Raw genomic sequence first — 22459 nt, 5'->3', positions numbered from 1 at the left:
CCAGGCAAGAATACGGGAGTAGGTTGCCATTTCATTCTCCAGGGGATCTTCCCGACCCAGGGATCGAAGCCAGGTCTCCCACATTGCAGGCAGATTCTTTACCGACTGAGCCAGGAGGGAAGGCCAAGTCATAAAGGGACCTTGCTAAAAGTCTTTGTATTAGCCTTGTTAGAAGAGCACCTATTATGTAGGAGGCATATAATTAAATGAATGAATGAATGAATACACTGAAAATACTAAACAGTTTGTATGGTCCAATAAGAGGTATGGCCGATAGCAGAAATTCTAAGGATACTGTTCTCTGCTTGCTGTTATCAAGACCGCGAAGAAAGCAGGCGGTAACTATGTTTCTCAGCTGCTCTCTGCCCATTGTACAACTAGAAAGCTGACAATAAAGTTTATTTAAGCGTCGACGTGCCCCGACGTGGCCCCGCCTCCCCAGCCAGAGCCGCGATTGGTGGGCATAGTCCGGCGGCTGCCGTTCCTAAGCCACGATTGGCTAAGGCCGCCGTCATTTCGGAGCTCCGGGCGCCCGCCCGCCTTCTCGCCGCGTCACCCGTGTCTGCGCCTCCTGCTCCTCCTCGCCTCGCTTCGCCTCTCCCGGCCGCATCCCGGGGGACCGGAGCGAGCAGCGGGGACCATGTTCCGACGCAAGTTGACGGCCCTTGACTACCACAACCCTGCCGGCTTCAACTGCAAAGGTGAGGAGGCGGCCCCGGGCCCGCAGCGCGTCCGTGACTGGCCGGCCGCCGCTTTCTCAGCGCCGGCTTCTGGGCTCTCCACCCGGACCGTCCGCGGCCTTGTCTCCGCGGCGCCCCTCTCCTCCCGGCCCCGAACACCTCTGCTTTCTCCCTTCCTTCCTTCTCCGCTACCCACTCTTGCTTCGGCATCGCCACTTTCTGCACTTGCTGAACTCCAGACACCACCCCCACAGCCCTCGCCCGCACCCTCAGCACTCTAGAAGGAAAGTCTTCGCTTTTTAACTTAGCCCTTCAGCCCCGTGTTTCACGGGTGATTGGGCGATACCCTGAGCACCTGCTGGGGCTCGGCACAGTGCTGGAATTCGAAGGAAAAACTGAGTAACTTGACTCGTTCAGGGAACTAAGGAGGGGAGGGGTTAGGAGTAAGAGCAGTCAGAACCCATCCAGTAGTTTGAGCCCAAGACAAAATGAAGTCCAAGACAGTGTTGGGGTGAGCGCGTGTATTAACGAGCTAATTACAATGTGGGAGCTGTGGGGTGGGGGGGTGGGGAGTTAATAGACGAGCGGGGCGGTTGAATTGTAAATACAAAGAAAGGTATTTGAGATTTCACAGCTTGAAACTGTAGAAAGTATTAAGATTGCTACCCACTGCTACTCACTTGCCGCCCACCACTACTTATTTTCTTCCAGAATTCTTGGCCTGTGGTAGATTAAGTTTGAAAGGGATCAAGTAACACCTGGGATGTTAAGACCATTGTGTATTCTCAAGACTTGGGGAAGCCTGAATTTGAACTCAAGCTTGAACTTGGAAATTGAAGATGATTTCCAAGCAGGATGACAGTGTTTTGTCATCTCCTATAGAGGCATGTCAACTTACAGAATCTTGTTTTTCTGCTTTGCCTTTTATTTAACAAAAAAGGTTCAGTAGGAATAGAGCTTAGATCTGGATTTGAAACTTGAGCCTCAACTTTTTCACTGGTAAAATGGGGATATTACTTACCTCAAAAGCATATGGAAGGATTAAATGAAATAACATACACACTATTTCATGAATGTGTCTAATGTCCTTAATAGCAAATGACAGTGATAGTCGGTATCCTTGTTCTGATCGCCATTTAATTTCTTGTACTTTATTGTTGCTATTAATTTAACCTGGCTCAGTCCTTTCTCCCCCTTTTCCTCACAGGAACTGAAATAATAACTGACACTTAAGTAGCAAAATTGTGTGCCAGGCATTGTTTTTATTGTTATTTTATTTAATCTTTCATAACAAGCCTATGAGGTAAGTCCCCATTTGTAACTCAAGAATCTGAGGCACAGAAAATTTAATTAGCCCAGGTTCACACAACCACTAAATTTCTGGAGCCAGAATTTGAATTTGGGCCAGAATATGAACAGAAGTTAATCCAAAGTCTGTACATTCAACTCCTACTTCAAGCAGCTCAAGTAATTTATGATTTTGCAGTTTAAAAAAAAATTCCACAAGACTATTTGTGGAGAAGGAAGTGTTTTACCTAGTGCTTCTCATGGGCTTCCCTTGTGGCTCAGCTGGTAAAGAATCTGCTTACAATGCGGGAAACCCTGGGTTTGATCCTTGGGTTGGGAAGATCTCCTGGAGAAGAGAAAGGCTACCCACTCCAGTATTCTGGCCTGGAGAATTCCATGGACTGTATAGTTCATGGGGTGGCAAAGAGTCAGACACGACTGAGCAGCTTTCACTTTCTTGTAATTTATATGGTGTTTTTATTACAGATGAAACAGAATTTAGAAACTTCATTGTTTGGCTTGAAGACCAGAAAATCAGACACTATAAAATTGAAGACAGAGGTAACTTAAGAAACATCCACAGCAGTGACTGGCCCAAGTTCTTTGAACAGGTAATGAATTAGAAAGTAAAATATACCAAGAGCTTGTCTATGAAGACAGCTTTTAAAATAATATAATTTTTCTTTTAAAATAATATAGCTGAATAAAACGGATGTTTTATTTGCAGGGCAGGAAGAGAGATGCAGACTTAAAAAACACTTGAATACAGCAGGGGAAAGAGAGGGTGGGACAAATTGGAAGATCAGGATTGACGTATATACACTACCACTGGGAAGTCAGTGTATATAGTGCTGGGAGCTCAACTCAGTGCTCTATGATGACCTAGATGGGTGATGAGTGGAATGGGGGGGAGGTCTAAGAGGGAGGAGATAATACACACACATACACAGGCATAAGTAAGTCATTGACAGCAGAAACTAACACAACATTGTAAAGCAATTATACTCCAAACAATAATAATAATAATCAGTGTTAAAAAAGCTTGATTTCAGGGATGTAATTTTTTTTAACCATATTTTTAAAGCATATTATCTCTTCCTACCAAGCATTCAGTATTAGATAGAAATAGTATGGTGAATCATCAGGCGTGAGGGTGGGGGCAGGGGTATAGGGGATAAAGAGTTTGATCTTGATCCAACTAGGGAGCTCTCACAGTTTTAGGTGATATGACTGGACTAGTGTTGCCACTCCTCAGCTTTCCCAACCAATCCCTGGCTTCTTGAAACTGTCAGCATTAAGCTAATGTATCTGGAGAGCAGGCCCTTATCCCCAGTACTTAGATGAGTGCCTTACATTCAATAGAAGGATCTGTTTCTTTCATGAAAATATATATTTATAAGTGTGTATTTGTATACATATGTTATGAATATAAATGAGTGATTGATATGTCAGTATTCATTTCTGCATTTTCCCTATAGCAAAATTTATTCAAATCCTCTAGGGCCCTGTACCTGACTAGCAGGCTGCCCATTGAAAACAAGCTTTATAGACTATTAACTAATAAAAGTAACGGCACAGTTAGACACTCAAAGAAAAGAAATAGTGTAATCCAAAAAACAAAGAGACTTCTTAAACAGTGACACATATTATATAAATAGTAAAAATGGCCAAAATCAGATTTTTTACATTACATTAAAAATGTAGCACAAATAGTATTATATTAAAATAAGACATTATTAACATGATTGTAAACTAAGGTTCTCTTGTGTTTGCTTATACTTAACATACACAGTTCTCCTTTGTTGTGTACGATAGAAATAATACTTTTTAAAAAACGGTATTATCTTATTTTTGTGGGTGGAATAACTTTTTCATTGACCTAGTTTAATTTTAGTAACACTTTTGCAGAAAACAGACTTTTTTCAAATTAGAATAAAAATTACATTTTACAATGTCATTATATTAAACATTTTATCCGCTCTGTTACTTTGATGAGATCTTTTCCTTTAAGAATTTGAAAATGATGTATGGCAAAACCAATACATACTGTAAAGTAATAATTTATATTTTAAAAAAAATTTGAAAATGATTTAATTTTTCATTGACTGGAGCAGAGTGTTTAGGTAGCTAACTTTCTCCTTTTGTGGACTAGGGAATTATGTAAGTTACATACTATCTCTGTGACAATGAGTAAGTTTATTAACCTTTCTGTGGCTCGAGATTTTTATCAATAAATGGGGATAACAGTGGTATCTTGTCTCAGGAGTGGCATATTGTTCATGAAATATACCTTCAGCCTGTCACAGAGGTGCCTGGCCCATCGCAAGTGCTATATGTTTGTTGATATTCCTGCTTCTGCTACTAATACCGGTACCACTAGATCATTTTCCTTTACCCTTCAAAACTATATTTTGAAATTTTTGACAGACTTGTTAAGACTTTGAAATACATTATTAGAATTTTATATTTGCTTTTATCACATTTTACTTACTGGTCTACTTGTGTACAAGACGATACAGAGTTCCACATGTGGGAGGGTGTTGAAGAATAATAAACTTTCCAATGAAAAAGACCCAGAAATGACAGTAAAGTAGTATAACCTAAAGATAAATATATTGGAACTCTCTTTGGAATGATGATGTCATTGCTTAAAGCATATTTAGAACTTCTTTTGGAATTACTTTTAGATCAAGAGACATATTTTGAATATTGGCAGTTTTTTTATACTTTGAAGGTGGGTTTGCTTTTTGTATCATGACTAAATCTTGTGAATGAGGTGCTTTTTTTTTTTTTTTATAAAAGCAGGTGAATAAAATTTTTGGTTAGAAAATAAGTTATGGTTAAAAAGTGCTGATTCATTAGGTATCCCCCAAAGGATTTCCAGAAGGTTTGAGTTATAGCATTGTTGTGGGATTAGATTTTAAGCTCCTGAGAGATTTACTTTAAGGACATGCTCATTTGAGTATATTGCTTCTGATGTTTATTCAAAACACTGGTGTGTCACATAGCTTACTCTATTGGAAGCGTTCCAAAATATGAAAGCTAAGGTTTAGATAATAATTGGGTTTTGTTTTTTGATACATATTTTTATTTAACTACTCTGTGTATTGAGACCTAGAATCATATGGTTTAGATTCAGGTCCCTGATTTAAGTTGTGTAACTGTCAGGAAGTGTTGACCTATAGGCTTTGGTTTTCTCATCTACAAAATGAAGTTATCATAGATCAGTGATACCCTGTCTGCAATCTGCAAAAGTAAAACTTTCATAAAGCATGATGGAAGTACTTAATTTTTTTCCTAAGTAGTAGATGCTTAAATGGGTTACATAATTGCATCAAAGGTTTAGTAATATAAATGTTACAAGAAATTCTTAAGAGATACAAACTCAGGTCTCTTAATTCTACCATGTTTTATTTTGTGACTTTATAGTAACAATGAAGCAATTTTCTTTTTCCTTCACAGTATCTCAGAGATGTTAACTGTCCTTTCAAGATTCAAGATCGACAGGAAGCAATTGACTGGCTTCTTGGCTTAGCTGTTAGACTTGAGTATGGAGATAATGGTATGTTTTGTGGGGAATATATTGTTTTAGAGAGAAAGGGTGGGAAAGGAGGGTAAAAATATAGGGAACTTGCCCATTTTTCTTAGATTGTTTTACCTTTGATTCGTTTTAAGTTTTGTACATCCTTATCTCAGTATCTGATTAAAATTTTACTTTTTGTTTGTAGTCATTCTGGATTTTCTTTTTTAGAATTTGAAGGTGATGTCCTCTCACAAAGTCACATCACTTCAGTGAATTTGCCCGCTTGGCACAGTCTGGACCTTAGCCTTCAAGTTCACTTTTTGCTATTGTCCCAGAATTGATAGGATTTCAAGTCTTGGTTGCAGCAGCCAGTTTCACTAGAGACTGAAATATACATCTAATGCAAATACACACTATAAGCCAAAATATATTTATTATTCATGTTTAACATTATTTTATTACAGATACTGATATCATTGGAAGATTTTGAATATTAGTACTTACTGTGAAAATAGTTTTCCAATAAACCATTTTCTCTCATTAGGCCATTTCATTTTGAAAGGGCTGTTAACATCTAAATGTAAGATCCGATTATCTTATTTTATCTCCATCTTCTGCATTTATGTTGTTCTCGTTCTTGCGACTATCAGTTCCAGTCTTAATCATTTGCTTTTGAAGCCTTTTTAATGCCTTTTGTTGTTTAGTCTTTAAGTCATGTCTGACTCTTTGGGAATCCATGGACTGTAGCCCACCAGGCTCCTCTGTCCATGGAATTTCCTAGGCAAGAATACTGGAGTAGGTTGCGAGAAATGCTCCAGGTTTAGTTTCAGTGTCTTTGGCCCCGCTTTTCTTCCCATCCATCTTTTCCTTTGTCTGCTGTATCTTTCATTCTCCATCTCCACTGCTGTCACCCTAATTCTAGCTCTTGTCCCTTTGTCCTGAGATTATCATAACACCTTTCATAGTAGTCTCCCATCTGTGTCACCCTCTGTTTTCATCCACATGGCCCCCACCAAGCTAATTTTTTAAACATAAATGTTTTAGGATGCTACACTTTGTCTCCAAAGAATAGTTCCTTTTATATGTTCACAAACACCATTGCTTTCCCATTTTCTACAAAAGGAACTCCAGGCTCCTTAGCATGATATTCAGAGCCTTTAAACTAGTATTCATATACTTGCCAACCCAGCCAAACTACAGTAATGCTGTTTCCTCTTTCCATCTCCTTTTTTTCTCCTTCTTTCTTTGCTTTCACTTTTCCCTTGGCTAATATGCCATTTCAGTCTATCTCTGCACATATAAATCCTGTCTGTCCTTGTAAGATCCAGCTCAAATGCCAGCTAGCAGCAATGATACTTCTTCTTAACTTTCATAACTTTTACCTCAATACCTTTTTAGATCATTTTCACTTTCCATTTTTCTCATCTTACTTGCCTCACTAAATTGTAAGCTGATACTCAGCCTTGTTTTCTACATGGTACTTCTATTAATTTCCTATTGCTGCTGTAACATATTGCCATAAACTCAGTGATTTAAAAGACAGTATCTTACAGTTTCGGAGGTCAGAAGCCCAACACCTGTATCAGGACTGAAGTCAGTTTGTCGACAGGGTTGGTTTGTTTTGGAGGCTCTAGGGGAGGATGCATTTCTTGGTCTTTTCTGTCTTCTGGAGGCTGCCTGCTTTCTGTTCCCTTTGTCTTCGAATCTAGCTGCATTGCAAGTTCTAATCTCTGTAATTCTGCTTTCATTGTCACCTCTTCTCTGACTGTGACCTTCCTGCCTCCCTCTTCTAAGGATGCTGTGATTTCATTGTGCCCACCTAGATAATCCAGGGTAACCCGCTACCCCCAATTTCAGGGTCCTTAATTCAGTCACACCCACACAGTCCTTTTTGCCACGTAAGATACCATATTCATAACTTCTAGGGATTGCAGTATGGCCATCTTTTGTGGGGAGGGAGCAGTCATGATTCTCTCTGCCACAGTGCCTGATTTAGTTTCTTGTGTATAATAGACGTGCTTATCAATTTTAATAAATCCTTGGTAAGTGCAATATATGAATGTAAGTACAGTTATTTTTCAGTGATAGCATGGTTTCTTTTAGTGTATAAAAAAGCTGAGTTTATATCTGAAACACTGCCCCTTATCAGTAGGAGGCGCTCTTGCTCTCTTATGGCTTTACATTGATGAGGTCATTCTTCTTGACTTATTTAAAATTTTTATTTTTGATAAATTATGAATTTTTATTTATGCCATAATATTTTGTAAAGCCTTTAGTTTGCTTGTCAGTTAAGGTGATTAAAAGCTAACTTAAGTTCTTTTAACTTTTTTTTGATAATTTCAAATTTACAGAAATGTTGCAGGAATAATAAAAAGAATTATTACATACTCAAATTCTGCAGGTGTTATTAACATTTTACTTCATTTGCCTTATCCTTTTCTGTGTATTCACATACTCCTAATTTTTTTCTAAACCATTTGACACTAAATTGTAGATGATTTCTCTTTTACTCTTAAGCACTTAAATGCACGTTTCCTAAAAGAAAAAGTCATTGTCTTACATAGCTACAGTATGCTTATCATAATCAGGAGATTAACTTTGATTCTCTGCTGTTGTCTGTAGGTATTACTCACATTTCAGTGTTTGTCTCAGTAATGTTCTTTACGGCAAAAACAAGCGAATAAAAACCTCCAAAGCAATCCTGGATTGTGTGTTTTGTTCATTCTCGTTCATCTCTTGTGTTCATTCTCCTACACTCTGGAATGATTTACTCAGTCTTCATGCTTTAGGACAGTGACATTTATTTTGTAGAATGTCCTTCAGTTTGGGTGTGTCTGATGGTTCCTCATTGTAGGGTTGAGAGTTTGTAGTTTTATTAAGAATAACACAAGTTATGTTGCATTCTTATTAAGTACCTCATATTAGGATGCATGTGTTAGTGAGATACCTAAATGTTAGTCATTTTGCTGATCACTTGGGTAAGCTTTCTTCAGTGTAAAGTTACTGTTTTCCCCTTTGCAATAAATATGTATCTTATTTTTTTTCTTTTTGACTGCACCTCACAGGATGCAAAACCTTGGTTCATCAAACCCCATGCCCTCTGCAGTGGAAGACCAGAGTCCTAGTCACTGAAATTCCTTAGATACATATCTTGGAAAAGAGATACTTTGAGATGATTTCTCTGTGCTTTTCCTCCTTAAATCTTAGCTTTAGTATCCATTTGATGATTCTGGCCTGAGTCAATTATTATTACTGATTATGATGGCCAGAAAGTGTTTTTCTAATTCCATCATTCTTCTACATTTTTTTTTTGGCTTTCCACTGAAAGGCCTTTAAGAGCAGTTTCCTTCTTACCAATGTATGTTTTTATTCAAATCAGTGTAGATATGTGAATTCTTATGTTACTCAGTGGGTTTTAATCCTTATTTGTCATCGTGTATTTAAATGTTTGTTCTAGATTTGGCTAGTGGGGACTCCTTTCAGCTAACTTCTATCTGACTTAAATTTTAATGCTTGTATTTTCCCTTTTTTTTTTAAGCAAATCATAAAAGCACTATAGCCAAAGATGGCTTTGGGGGCATTAAATTTAGTAAATTACTATTAAGTATTTTATTTGTAAAATCTTAAAATATTTTTCAAGTAAAGCTAATAAAATCTATTTTTGGAATTCTGCATTTTAAGACTCAAAAGTTTAGCTTTGTGTATCATGGTGTATTTGAAGTGCTATTTTTTCTAGAAAGCAAAGTTTTTGATTCTGTATACAGCATTCAAAAGAGGTTTTGGGAAGAAACTTCTTAGTGAGTTTGTATTTAACCTCATGTGACCTATATTTACCCACTTCCCATTCTTCTACCCCTCCGAAGTTTCAGAGGAAGCTCAAAAGCAGACTTTCTCTCTCAAAATTTAGATACTTTAAGAAACATTAATGAAAAGGTATTTGTGTTGGATAATCATTTTAGCTTAATTAAAAAAATAAACTACTCACATTGTCTTGTAGAGTTTTTTAATAGCAAAAAGTAATTTTGAATGGATGAGTTGTCTACGCTTACAACCAATTTGGCTTAGTTAAATTCAATAAATAAGCAGTGTTTATTTTACCTTAAGTTGAAGTGCTACAAATTGTATTTTTGCCTATCTTTACAGCTGAAAAATACAACAAGGACTTGGTACCTGATAATACAAAAAATGCTGACAATGCAGCTAAAAATGCAGAGCCACTGATCAATTTGGATGGTAAGTTTATAAATGCATAAAAATTATCAACATTTTTGGTTTTTTAAATGTTTTTTACTTCTAGAATGAAGTTTGGGTTTACTTGGTTTTAGTAGATTAAGAATGTTTCATGCAAACAGACATTTGTGTTCATATTTTTTATTCTTTATGCTGTTTTTTATTGTTGTGACAGTGTCCTTTCTCCCTTACATACTTGAATACCTGAAATTTAAAATGCTTTTCTTTCATCTGTCCATAGTAACTTGGACATTTGATTTGTATTTAATCATAGTGGTGATTGCTTTCCTAGGTGCAGAAAATATTAAATCTAATGACTATGAAACAGGTGTTAAATTTTTTCATTTTTGTAAGTCCCAGATCTCTTTGGTTCTTTCTCCTTTTAAAAGTATGACGATTCTAATTACTTAGGTTATGTTATGTTAAATATTCTTTTGCTGACTGATGTTAACTTGTTATTTATGAGTTACTCTCATGAATTAATAAGCTACTTGGACACTCTAGGGCTGCTGCTCAGAGAAAAGGTTTTGGGAAAACTGTCCTTTGAAGGGAATCTGTGTGTTAAAATTAATAGCTTTGTGAGAAAAGTTAATTAAAAGTGCTACATAAATGGGCCTTGCAGAGAAAGTTACAGGACAAACCTCATGTAAGTTAGTCATTTATTGGGTTGTTCACTTTGGTTAATTAGTAGGAAAACCATTGATCTTATGAATTTACCTAATGATGATGCCCCATACTACTTTTGTCAGCATTAATTTTAGAAATTGAGATTTTTGTTATATATGCTTACATTTATGTCTGTAATTACATGCTTACAGAGCTATAAGTTTCCATTTTTAATCTTTTACAGTAAATAATCCTGATTTTAAGGCTGGTGTAATGGCTTTGGCTAACCTTCTTCAGATTCAGCGTCATGATGATTACCTGGTAATGCTTAAGGTCAGATTCATATTTTTGATTCATACATGTAACAATTTTAAAAACTCATTTTCTAAGTACTTATATATTTGTATATAATTTTTTAAATCGTCATTTTCTAAAAATAATTGTTTGATATTTAAATCTATGGTTGAATGAGTAAAATGTGGAGGAATGTAGGACATAAACCGGATTTAATTAGTTCATTGGTTTTATATTATCTAACAACCAATATCAAAGTATTTACTATGTACCTGCCTCTGTGCTAAATCTTTTGCAAAGATGATCTCATGCAGTCTTCCCAACAATCCTAGAGGTAGTTAACTGGTATCTTTTTAAAAATATGTATATGAAGAAACAGACTGAATGATAATAGATAAATAATGTTCAAGCGGACACAGAAAATGATAGGATTTAAACTGGACACTTGACCTTAAACTAGACACTCGGTCCAGTCTTCCTCCTATCACCTCACCTCTGTTTAATTAGTCCTTCTAAAGATTCATGGTCTGTAATTCATTAAGATCATGGAAAATGCCAAACTAGTAAATGGTGCATTTGGTCAAAAATATATACCCCCAACTCTCTTTGAGGAATGAATGTTTCTGTCCTCCAAGCCCCCATGCTAGATAGGCCATTCAGTTCAATCCTTCCATCAGGGAATCTGATGGTCTGAAAGATGTCTTATTTCTGAGAGGAAAAATCTACTCTTGCTTCAGACAATTCATGTTGATTAACTATGATAGTCTTGTGGGGGAGGGACAGGGGAGTGGTCCTTAGGATACCAGATTTGAAAGTTATTTTAGAAATTATTATTGATTTTTATGAGAAATTAAAGATCTTTAAATTACTTTAGGCTACTTTGCAAGAAATTAATTTTACTCTCCCCACAAGATACTAAGCCATAATTTATTCTCCTTTTTAGAATTATATTAAGTGACAGTTGTAAGAAGGGGAAGATTATATTCTATTCCTAGATTATTATAATTCTGCTGAATCTGAATATTAACTTTGATTGTCTCAACTCCAAGTGGATGCCAAGAGACAAAAGTTGTTTTTAGTGAAATTTAGCTCTTTCAAAGGCTTGTTTCTTTCTTGGGCAATTACAGAAATTATTTTGGGATGCTTCTACAGTGGTTGTGTCAGCCTTAATCATAAACTGAGAGAGAGGAAAATACTGTATTTGGGATGCTAAAGTCTAAGTCAGTTATAATCAAAAACTATAAAATTCTAATCCTAACTGCATGTTTGTTCTTTTGAGTTAATTGAAGCAAACAATACATGACAGTATGGACATCTTCATAGGTTTGCTAGGTGTGAGAATCAGTACATTAACTGTTTGGCAACTGGACTATGTAATATATTTGCAGTGACTGTTAGATTGGTTTAGTTATTTTTCAAATGTATTTTTCTAGGTTTCTGTTATTAAAAATAATTTTTCACACTTTCATACTTATTTTGGGGTTTTCACTATCATTCACTAAAATTCCTTAAAATCTTTTCAAGTGTGTGCAGGTACATCCATGCACTTGTGTTTGCAGTGATAAAATGTGTTGATAATGAAAAAATCAATGTGTCCTAGGAATAATATGAAAAAATTTTACTATAATGAAGAACCCAAGGACAGTATTAGACACTACTCTTTGTGCCAAAGATTATGTGCGTAACACACGCATGTGCATATATCCCTGCTGAGCTTGTGATTTGATAGAGACTTTGTGAGTATGTAGAAGGATCTGGTAGCAATAATTGTTTTCTGAAACGATGACTGAGGCTTGGAGACCTACTTTTTCACTGTGTATCCTTCTTTATTAAAATTTTTTACCACACACAAATTACTTATTAAAAAATGTAATTATTACAAACATCATTCCATGTTATTAAATGTTAAAAGTGAAAACTTTCATTACAGTAGCTGTTTTATTTAACTTGCTGGGAGTTTGGTACTGAATTAGGTATTTCTAATTTCATCATATTGAGCATCCTTATTCTATATATTGAGAGAAGAAAAGATAACAGCCAATAAAAAGTAAAAATAATATTTTGGGGGATTTCTTAGGCAATTCGCATTTTGGTCCAGGAGCGCCTGACACAAGATGCAGTTGCTAAAGCAAATCAAACGAAAGAGGTACGTTGTGTTTTTTTTAATCTAAATAAATTCTAAATTATTACCGAACAATTTTTTGGAGTTTGAACTTTGCTTGACAATGCTTGAGATATTCTGTGTTAGAACTGCCCAGAGAAAGTACTTCAGCATGGTTGAATTTGATTCTTAAGCAAATTGTACCCAGTCATATTTGAGTGAAAAGTGAACTTCACATTTATCTCACTTCATTACTTTTAAGAAGCTACCAGTAGCACATTTACAGCCTACCAGTAGAAAACCACTGTGTGTGCTCAGTTAATTTAAAAGAACTTACCCTTGTGAAATTTACTGGGTTATTTTGACTAACTACTAGAAAACAAGACACATCTCTTCTTTGTTACTCATTCGTTTTCCTTTTCTACATAAATCTTTATCTTCACCCTTTTGTTTCTTCAGAGAAATCTCTTTTCCTACCATAAACCATGATAAAGTAACTTGTTCATAATTTTAGGATAGTTTCAGATGAATTGTACCAAAAATCCAAATGTCCCTAAAGTCTTCTTGAGTATGGGTCAGTGTAGACAGTGTCCTCAGGTTAGCAGCTGCAGATATCTGATAATGCCCCTTCCTGCTGCATAGACGAATGTCTTGGTTACAGTCTATATTCTGAAAACCCTGGTCCTTCGGTTGTGCCTTCCTCACCCTCTAATTCCCCAGTGTCTGTTGTCCTCTGACCTCATCTTTATCAGAGCCCGGTAGTTTTGAAAGGTTATTAATGCCAGGGCAGGGTAGTGCCCCTCTGAAAAACACTCAGTTTCTTTTAAAGGTTTCTATTGGCTTATTATGTATGAATCAGGCCACTGGAAACTAAAGATCAGCTTATTTCACCCCCACTGCAGAACAAACAGTAAGTTGTTTTGGCATAATAAAATCATTCATTATCATTCAGCAAAACTATGCCTTTGGTTTGGAAGGCAGTGCAGATAAGGCCATAACCAAATAATCTGTGCTCTTATTTGCCAAGTAAAATTCAGTTTATTTTCAGTGTTCCAAATAAATCCTAACTTCAGTGTCATCTCAGAAGATACTCTGCTACAATAATAACAGTGGAAGAGTTCTATAGTTTCTTGTTTGCACTCATTCATTACACCAGATTTGGGGCATGAAGTGAGAAGTGACAATTTAGCATTTGTAACATTGAAAGTATTGACTTTAACTGGTAATGATTTTATACAGTATATAATAAGCAGAAAGTCTAAACCGCCTTCCTTATTTTTGATAGTTACTGTGAACTTTATATGGTTTGGCATCATACCAAAGATGGTGATTATGATACAGGTGCTGACTGGTTAACTAAATGGTTTAGATTCTGTTCATTTTCCTAGACCATTTCAAAGTAACTTTTAAATAATATATAATCTGATAAATGCCATAACCAGAAAAAATAGTTATGTATATTTTAGATTTGTACAGTTCATAAAGACAATATGCTCAAATAAAGTTGAGGAAGCTCATGAATAGAAGTAACCCTGTTTGTTCTGTACACTGGCTGCTTACTGTCACTGAAGTGGGATAAGAGCAGCCCTGTTCAACCTTTGCTCCATAGCTGTAATGATAGCACTGCTGCAGAAAGGAGCTATGCTTTTACATTGCCTGGTTTTAAAGGATTGGATTGTTATGAAACTAGCTTCTTACTACATGGAAAAAAGCCTTTTTGGGTTTTTTTTTTTTTTTGGTAGTAGGAAAAAAGTCACTCATCAAAAGGCATATTTAAAGAGAAAATTCTCAGGCACCTTGCCATTGCAGCTAAAAGGGCTAAAATAACAGACTAGCTAGCTGCTTTTCAGTTTGAGGTAAGAAAATAGAAATGTATAACTATATATAGTCTGATTTTTGTCCTTTTTCCTTAAGGGCTTGCCTGTTGCCTTAGACAAGCATATTCTTGGTTTTGACACGGGGGGTAAGTGATTTTTAATTCAAACTTTTTAGAGACTTGGTGATTATTTGGGGGAAGTAAGTGAATAAATGCAAAAGTTACTGATTAATCCAGTGTTTCTTATGAAACAGATGCAGTTCTTAATGAAGCTGCTCAAATTCTGCGATTGCTGCATATAGAAGAGCTCAGAGAGCTACAGACAAAAATTAATGAAGCCATAGTAGCCGTTCAGGCGATTATTGCTGACCCAAAGACAGACCACAGACTGGGAAAAGTTGGAAGATGAACATTTTAGGATTTCAGCTTCTCACCTACTTAGTACAGTTGGGAACCATGTAAGCTTTGGCATGTGTTTGGAAATGTCATGTTTTCAAGGGAAGAATCCCAGAAAATTGACTATGTTCTAGAGATTTACCATCATTGCTTTTTCTTTAATAAACTTGGGAAGGCCATTTTTTTTTGACTGTGTGTTGTTTTATGTATCTGTAAAAGTAATCTGCTTTCTCCCTTGTGGTTTTAAGTTCATGCCACCCCCCAACTTCATTATAGACAACACACATCCTTAAGTCATAGGAAAACTTAAAAATATATTTTATTGGAGTAATCTAGAAAATTTGAGAACTGTTACATCTTTGGTATTTATATATAAATGTAATTTCTGTGGGTAATCCTATAGAGGGATTTACAGGATCAGAAAATACAAATTGAAACATTCTAGCACCTTTTAATATAAATAGAAATGCATTGATGTAGAGGTAAAAAAAAAAAAAAAACCTTAGAACTTTTGTTGGGAAACTATAAATAAGTTGGTTATTTCCCATCAGTTCTGCATTAGCCTTCTCTTAACTATGTCAGGGTTTATGATCTTTTAGGATTGTATTTTTATACTGATCACGTGTGCTTTAATTTCTTGTCCAGAAAGCAAAAATCAGATTTAGGGTCTCAGCATGCTCTAATTGGTTATTAGTTGAATGAATTTGACCTTTTAAATATGATATAAATGTTTATGGAAAGTTGCTTATATAAGCAACAATTAAAATTCTGTTGCCTTTCTTAATCTTGAAATAACTTGTTTTTTAAAAATACAGTAGTAAAGATTGAGGTATAAACTTTTCACAAAATATACTTAGTCTTTTTGCACTGAAAATGTTCATCTTGTATGTCCAGGAATTTCTAATGGCCAATTCCTTTTTCACTTTCACCTTTGTTCCTGATAAATGTTCTTTAGGGTCCAGATTCCAATTGTAAATTCCAAGTACATATTTACTTTCTTCCTGTGGAGGGAGGGAACAATATGTGAGTATTTTATATCTAATTTGCAACAGCAAGTCTTTTTAAAGGGGAAATATTCTAGTAGGCTGACATTTTTTGTATACTGTTAAGCTTGGTAGACTTAAGGTAGCAGAATGGTCACCCCTATGTGTTGGCCATTAGCTTTTCTAGCTCAGCTCTCACTGGTGGTGGCAGCAGGCCAAGGGTGATCAGCTACTAGATCTATCCTTCTCTACCCAGCTGATCCAAAAGGAGCTGTGTGAGCAGCTGTTTACCTGGGCAGTAGGGGTAGACTGCAGTTATCCCATAGAGGTGAGATCGCTGCTCTGGGAGATACTCATCAGTAAACTGGCCGGTGTCTCTATTGACTGCTATAACACCATCCCTGGTAACAGAAAGGAAGAGTGAATTCATAGGATTTAAGACTGGGGTAGAAAAAGTCAGTTTATCGATAAGCGAATATCTGCCAGACTTCTCAAATACATTTTAAAAATTAATTTAACTGTAACTTTTGACTTGGATTCTGAATATCCGTCTGTATCGGTGATTCTCAAAGTAGTCCTCAGATCTACATCATCTGGGAACTTGATAGCAGTACAGATTCTTTGGGCTTCTACTCAGATGTCATGCTAAAGTTTGAGAACCACTGAGCAAATCAGAATTGCTGGGGGTGGAATGGAAGAACATATACTTAATGTTTCCCAGTTCCTCTTGGCGAACTAGTGTAAGGTGTAGTATTTTTCATTCTCCTAGGGAGCAACTAATATGTCCATAATGTCATTTTTTATTCTCTGAAGATCAGATTCAGACTAATGTCCTTGCTTTTTGGATAGTTTATTACCAAATAGTATTGCTCACATGTAACTTAAAAATAGCAGAGCTATTAAATTTCTGGGTGATATAAAAGTATACTTTTAAAAGTCTTCAGTAACACTTGAAGAATATAATCTACTAATGAAGAAAGAATGAAAAAAAAAAAGCTCAAGCATAGGGCTTAATTACTAAAGTCACTTACTAACGTGGTACAACAAGTGCTGTGTCCTCCAGAACAGTTTGCCTTTTCAGGCTTGTCCAGAGTGTGTCAGGCTCACCTTCTCCAGTCGGTGTGGTAGAAATGATCTGCGTAGCTCACAATGTTGAAGGGGTAGTTGAGGTTGTTTTGAATGACACGCCGTCCAGTTCCATCAGGTAATATACACTCCAGTTTTTTAGTTCCTTTTAAAACAAAGAGATCCTTTTATATGATGAAAAAAATTTTTTTCTTTTACCAAAAACAGTGGCAAGTAAAATTCATTCTCAGAGAATACAAAGGTGGAATATTTTATCCCCGTTGCAATAATACAAATTAAAAACTGTAAAATTTTCCTGTTCTATTACCAGTCTTTAGGTTGTTTAAGACCATTCTAGTTTTTATTGGAATTTAAACTCTTAATCCTCTTTTGGAAAACAGGATTGCATTTACAGAAACCTGGCTAAGTTTCTCCCAGAGGAGGAAATAGAGATAAAGTTACCTCAGTGTTAAAGAAGTTTACATGTGAGCTCATAAACTGTTAAAACATTTGGATAAATACCTGCCCTTTGTAAGCAATGTATGATAATAGCCAAGGCTACCTTTTAACTAAAATCCTTTTTTTTTAGACTATATTATTTTCTAGGCAGGAATAAAAAGTAAAATGCTAGCCTGACTTTTGTATTTTTCAATGTAAATATTTTAATAGCTAAACAAGGCAAGAATTTCCAAGTGTGACCTCATGGACTGTGTATCCCACCAGGCTCCTCTGTCCATGGAATTCTCCAAGCAAGAATACTGGAGTGGGTAGCCATTCCCTTCTCCAGGGGATCTTCCCAACCCAGGGATTGAACCCAGGTCTCCTGTAGTGCAGGCAGAGTCTTCACCAGCTGAGCCACTGGGGAAGCCATTTTCTCATGGAACCCTTAAGTAAATTTCAAATACCTATTAAAAATATCACTGTTGTTTTGGGCAGCTGGGTTGTAATATTGACCCACCTGCATTTTTGTCCCTTTTATTAGAATCAAATTCCTTAAGAACAGCTTTATTTTTTAGTATCGAATGAAACAAAGTATCTTTTCAGTTGTACTAACAGTAACGAAATTACACAACAGAGAGAACCTGGGAACAGGCAGCCCAAATTTATTACTAAAGGAAGCCATCCTGCCACATTGCTTTTCAAAGAATGTCCCCAGCATAACAGCATACTGACTGTTAGAATAACAGATATTTATAGATGCTGTAATACTGAGACAAGAAAATAATAACCTCTGTTCATTTATCTAAGCCTGTCAATTCCAACAGTGTATAATACTTATTTTTAACCTAAAAGATGTGCCGAGTGTTTGTGTTGGGGGAAGGAAAGCAGTAAAAAATAAGTTGGACATCATACTAGCTCTCAAACTTACCGCCTCATTTATACACATAAGACCTCAGGAAGTTCACTGTAAGAATTGTTACAAAGTGTCCTTTAAAACGGGGGTCCCAAATTTCTGGACTCTAATGCCTGATGATCTGAAGTGGAGCTAATACAATTAATAATAGAAATAAAGTGCACAGTAAATATAAGCTGCTCAAATCATCCCCAAACGTCCTGTCCTCCCCCGTCCATGGAAAAACTGTCTTCCACGAAACCAGTCTCTGGTTCCAAAAAGGTTAGGGACGGCTGCTGTAAAAGGCGTAGAGCATTTGCTGTAGTGTTTTAAATTTAAACCAGAAGTTCCAAATGGTGGGATCTGGTTTTATTGTAAAATCAGAGTGCTCACACTGCACGCTGTAGTGTTCTGTATTTGCATTCCATCAATAGTATTACCTGCATCTGCCCAGCAGAGCAGTTTGGAGAAGGGATCAAAGGTTAAACCATTGGGTAGTCCAATGTCCTTATTCACTAGAATTCTTCTGTTTTCGCCATCTAAAGATGACATTTCAATCTTAGGTGCTTCTCGATTCCAATCTGTCCAGTACAGGTTGCTATGGGTAAATGAAATGGAGAAAGATAAACCTTCCTCAATGTATAGAATCCAAATTTCAGAGTCAAAAACACTGCTGAAAGTTACAGCTGAAGGTTATCTTTATATGTCCCAGTTGATGACCTTAGCAATTATTGTAGACAGGAAACACTGTTCTGTTAACCACTGCCACTGTGAAAATGGGGCCAGAGGAATAACATCTGGTGTCAGTTTTGCTTACTTGCACCATTTTACACAGGTAACCCCACTATGGCTTTAACAACTGGGATTTCCTAATATGTTGCTGGAGGGAGACCCACCTCATTCCAGTTGAAGTCTCAGGGTTGGCCTGATCCAAAGTAGCCCCCAGTCTCTCTCACATACTCTTGAATTCTCTAGATACCACATTACAGGCTTAGTAATTTCCTTGTTATTCTGTTATTCATTAGTTTACTGTCTTTATTTCCTAGAACGTTGTAGAACATAGGCTCCGTGAAAGGACAGACCCTGTCTTTGCCTAAACAGTGTCTGACACCTATAGATCCTCCTTGAATACTGTTAAATTAACGTGCACTTTTATGCTCATGTTCTGACCCTCCCTACATTGTACTTAGAACCCAAGGGCTTCAAGTGAGTGTCAACAGGTAACAGGAGAATTAGGGAAGCCCAGCTGACCCCTGGATTGGATCCACAGCGATGGCACGAGGGTTCACTAGGTCCGTGTGGAAGAGGGCCCGACGCTCAGAGCCATCCAGCCTGGCCCTCTCTATCTTATCCAGGCCGCTGTCCGTCCAGTACATTGTTCTACGGAAGTGGTCAATGGCAAGACCTTCAGGGCTTATTAGACCTGAAATAAAGCAAAGGCAAGACTGAAGCAACTGCAGCTATGAAAGGAGAATCTGAAGCAGAAAGGTCTACTATGTTCCAACAGTTAAAGGGAAAATCTTGAGAGCTCTAAAAAAACAGACTTAATAGAGGAGTAGGTCCTTTGTAGTTTTCCTGCCTTGTCTAGTTCACTCTAGCCTCTTAAGACCCCTCCCAAGCCTGGTGGCACCAAGCGTCCCCAGGGCTGGGGCCACTCCCTGAGTTCCTACACAAGCCCTTCCTGTTCAGAATCCTATCTAGAAGGTAGATGGGAGACTTAGGCACAAAACAGGCAAATAACCTGGACTGAGTAGAATGAAATAAAATGGGAAGTGTCTTGTGGGTGGAGCTGCTGACCTGAGTTAATGACCATCTCAGGCTCTGCTCCTGGTTCCAAACTGGCGCGGCTAATTGTCCGTCCAGCAACATCTGTCCAGTACACCATCCTCTCCCGGCAGTCATAGTCAATTCCCACGACAATGGAGCCCTGTGTGACCAAAACACAGAATTGGAAGAATTAGGATTCCTTGCACTTCCCTCGACTTCATGCTCAGCCACCTCACTCGTTTGTTCATGGCAGCATTGACCAGCCCTGCACTGTATGGTTTTATGGGCAGCTGGGCGCAGTGGGTAGAAGTATAGGTGATGGAGGCTGGCTTCCCTGAGCCAGCGCCAGGTTTGGCCACTTACTTCGGCACTACCTTCATTTTGCAAATGAGGTGACAAAGGCATACAGAAGTTAGCAGCACCTACTTCACATGGCTGCTATCAACATAATACCAGAAAAGCTTATAGAGTGTCCTGACCAGTGATGAGCACATTGTAAGCTTTCAGTAAGCATTATTACTGCTGCTGGTAAAAACAAAAGTGATTTCATGAAAAGATCAGCCCATTCAGTGATTAGAGGACAAATGTTAGTCTCAGCAAAGTAAGTCTTTAATACTTCACTGGACAAAAACTGACTGTCAAATGTAATCCAGCACTTTTTGAAAAAGCCTGTCTAAAGTTTGCCAACATATAATGAAATCAACCCTCCCCTGCCCTGTCAATCAGATCTTTCTGCTATTTGAGGTGCAGACGCCCTTACCCTTGTCTCTGCGTCTTACTACAAAGCAATCCTTGGGCTGTACTCTAGTGTAAAAGAAAGTCTGTTAGAACTCGAAGGAACTGGGGAACGGTGGCCACCTGACTTCTGGCTCGGGAGCTCTCCCCTCCTTCCTTATTGCTAAATAGATGACAAAATCCTTTTTTAAGTGCTGAGTCGGTGATATTCCTTTCCAAAATTCTGCACAGAAGTTGCTTCACTGAATTTCCAGCCCAGACTCCTGCTCTGAGAAGCCCAGCAGATGTGCAAAGCCAACACCGATGCTGTCCCTGAGGTCTTGCAAGCTCCCTGCTTGCCTAACAAAGCCTCCTGGGGCTGGCCTGACTGGGAGAGGAGTCAGGACAAGAAAAGCAGCATTAGGCTACTGTGGGAAAGTGGGCAGTTTTATACAGGAGGATTTTAATTTTCAATTCTACTTGAAAATTGAAAGTTACCTGTCTTGGGCAAGGGGGCACATCCATACAGGCTTCCATTAACCCAGGGGATCATGGGATTCATAAGCCCATTAATGATTTCAAGATTTCTTGGAGAAAAAAGTCCCACTTAAATCTTGTAGAGAAACTAAAAATCAGCAGCTAGTGTCTGGAATAACCACAATTCAAATCTTAAAAGGGGGGAGGGGAACCCATTATAAGTGTCAGTGCCTTTCTGGTGAACTCCCTTCTCTTTCCTCCCATCTTAGTGAAGAAATCCCTGCTCCAAAATGGAGTGTGTTGACCATAGGGAAGCTGTCAGCTCGGGAAGCAGCCAGCATCCCTTGGGGAAAGCCCTGTCTACTCCTTTCCAGCATCATGTGCTCCCCATATTTTCATCTGTGACAGATTCAGAGAAGATAAGAAGCTGGTCAACAGGACCAAAGAGGAGGGCAAGGGTCTGCAACAACAAGGCTATCACTAGTTGACTTCCAGAATATGCAGAGATGTCTATGGCTTAAAGAGAATGCTGGGGGCTGGGGTTAACCTATCACTTCCCCTTGAATCCCCATCGCTGCCTCAGTATCCTGACAACTCTGAAATTCGCCTTCCACATAGCTGAAACCCCACACACCAACTGGAGAAAGTGGCCTTGATCAGTCAGATGCGGCTCCCAGCAACAGCACCCCTCCCTTAGGTTCCCAAAGATAACTGCCAAACAGGAGCCCTCCAGGAGCGCCCCTGCACCTCAGACCTTGCCCAGATCTGATAATGCAATACAGTCCCACCCCCAGGGGAGAAGTCCACTTTACATGCAGCGACAGCAGGGTCTTGGCCGTGTCCTTCTGAAGCCTGGTACCATTGAGGGGCAAGTGGCCAATCTGCTGGCCCTGGGCATAGAGCAGGAAGGTGCCCACTGGTGGAGGGGTCACGTCGGGCCGGGGTGTGGGCCGGATCGTGGGCGGAGCCACAGTGGGTATACCTGCGGTGAGGAAGAGGGAGGTAGAAGGAGCACAGCGAAGGAAATGGTCAGTGGAGAGGAGAAGAAAAGTTACTTCCCCATTTGCCAGAGCCTCCAGAAACATCAGAAGTTCTTTACTCTGGACACATGTGCCCCAGATGGGCCTTAAAAGAAATTCTAATTTCCAGGGTTTTTTCTCCCAAAGATCAATTGTACAAATCACTGC

General features: G+C 38.0%; 2 protein-coding genes across 2 annotated transcripts in view; one reads left to right on the top strand and one right to left on the bottom strand.

The window, feature by feature from the left end:
• The first annotated feature begins 516 nt into the window (after window positions 1–516).
• Window positions 517–15117, top strand: RTRAF (RNA transcription, translation and transport factor). Its single transcript, XM_040226726.1, has 8 exons — window positions 517–701; window positions 2454–2578; window positions 5430–5529; window positions 9634–9723; window positions 10571–10659; window positions 12698–12766; window positions 14636–14684; window positions 14792–15117. The coding sequence occupies exons 1-8, from the start codon at window positions 641–643 to the stop codon at window positions 14944–14946; spliced, it is 738 nt and encodes a 245-aa protein (XP_040082660.1). The 5' UTR covers window positions 517–640; the 3' UTR covers window positions 14947–15117.
• Window positions 15118–15234: 117 nt separating this feature from the next.
• NID2 (nidogen 2) overlaps window positions 15235–22459 on the bottom strand; it is an 83400-nt gene continuing 76175 nt past the window's right edge. Inside the window, exons 14-20 of the mRNA XM_040226716.1 lie at window positions 22085–22254; window positions 20112–20241; window positions 19566–19737; window positions 18755–18912; window positions 17024–17147; window positions 16208–16317; window positions 15235–15934 (exon numbers count right to left, since the gene is read on the bottom strand). Coding sequence (XP_040082650.1) covers window positions 15924–15934; window positions 16208–16317; window positions 17024–17147; window positions 18755–18912; window positions 19566–19737; window positions 20112–20241; window positions 22085–22254 — 875 coding nt within the window. The 3' untranslated portion in view covers window positions 15235–15923. The remainder of the gene's footprint in view (window positions 15935–16207; window positions 16318–17023; window positions 17148–18754; window positions 18913–19565; window positions 19738–20111; window positions 20242–22084; window positions 22255–22459) is intronic.

This window comes from Oryx dammah, unplaced genomic scaffold (genome assembly GCF_014754425.2).
Source record: "Oryx dammah isolate SB20612 unplaced genomic scaffold, SCBI_Odam_1.1 HiC_scaffold_26, whole genome shotgun sequence".
NCBI classification, from domain to species: domain Eukaryota; kingdom Metazoa; phylum Chordata; class Mammalia; order Artiodactyla; family Bovidae; genus Oryx; species Oryx dammah.
The sequence above is the reverse complement of the archived record's forward strand: the minus strand, read 5'-3'. Positions and strand labels throughout refer to the sequence as shown.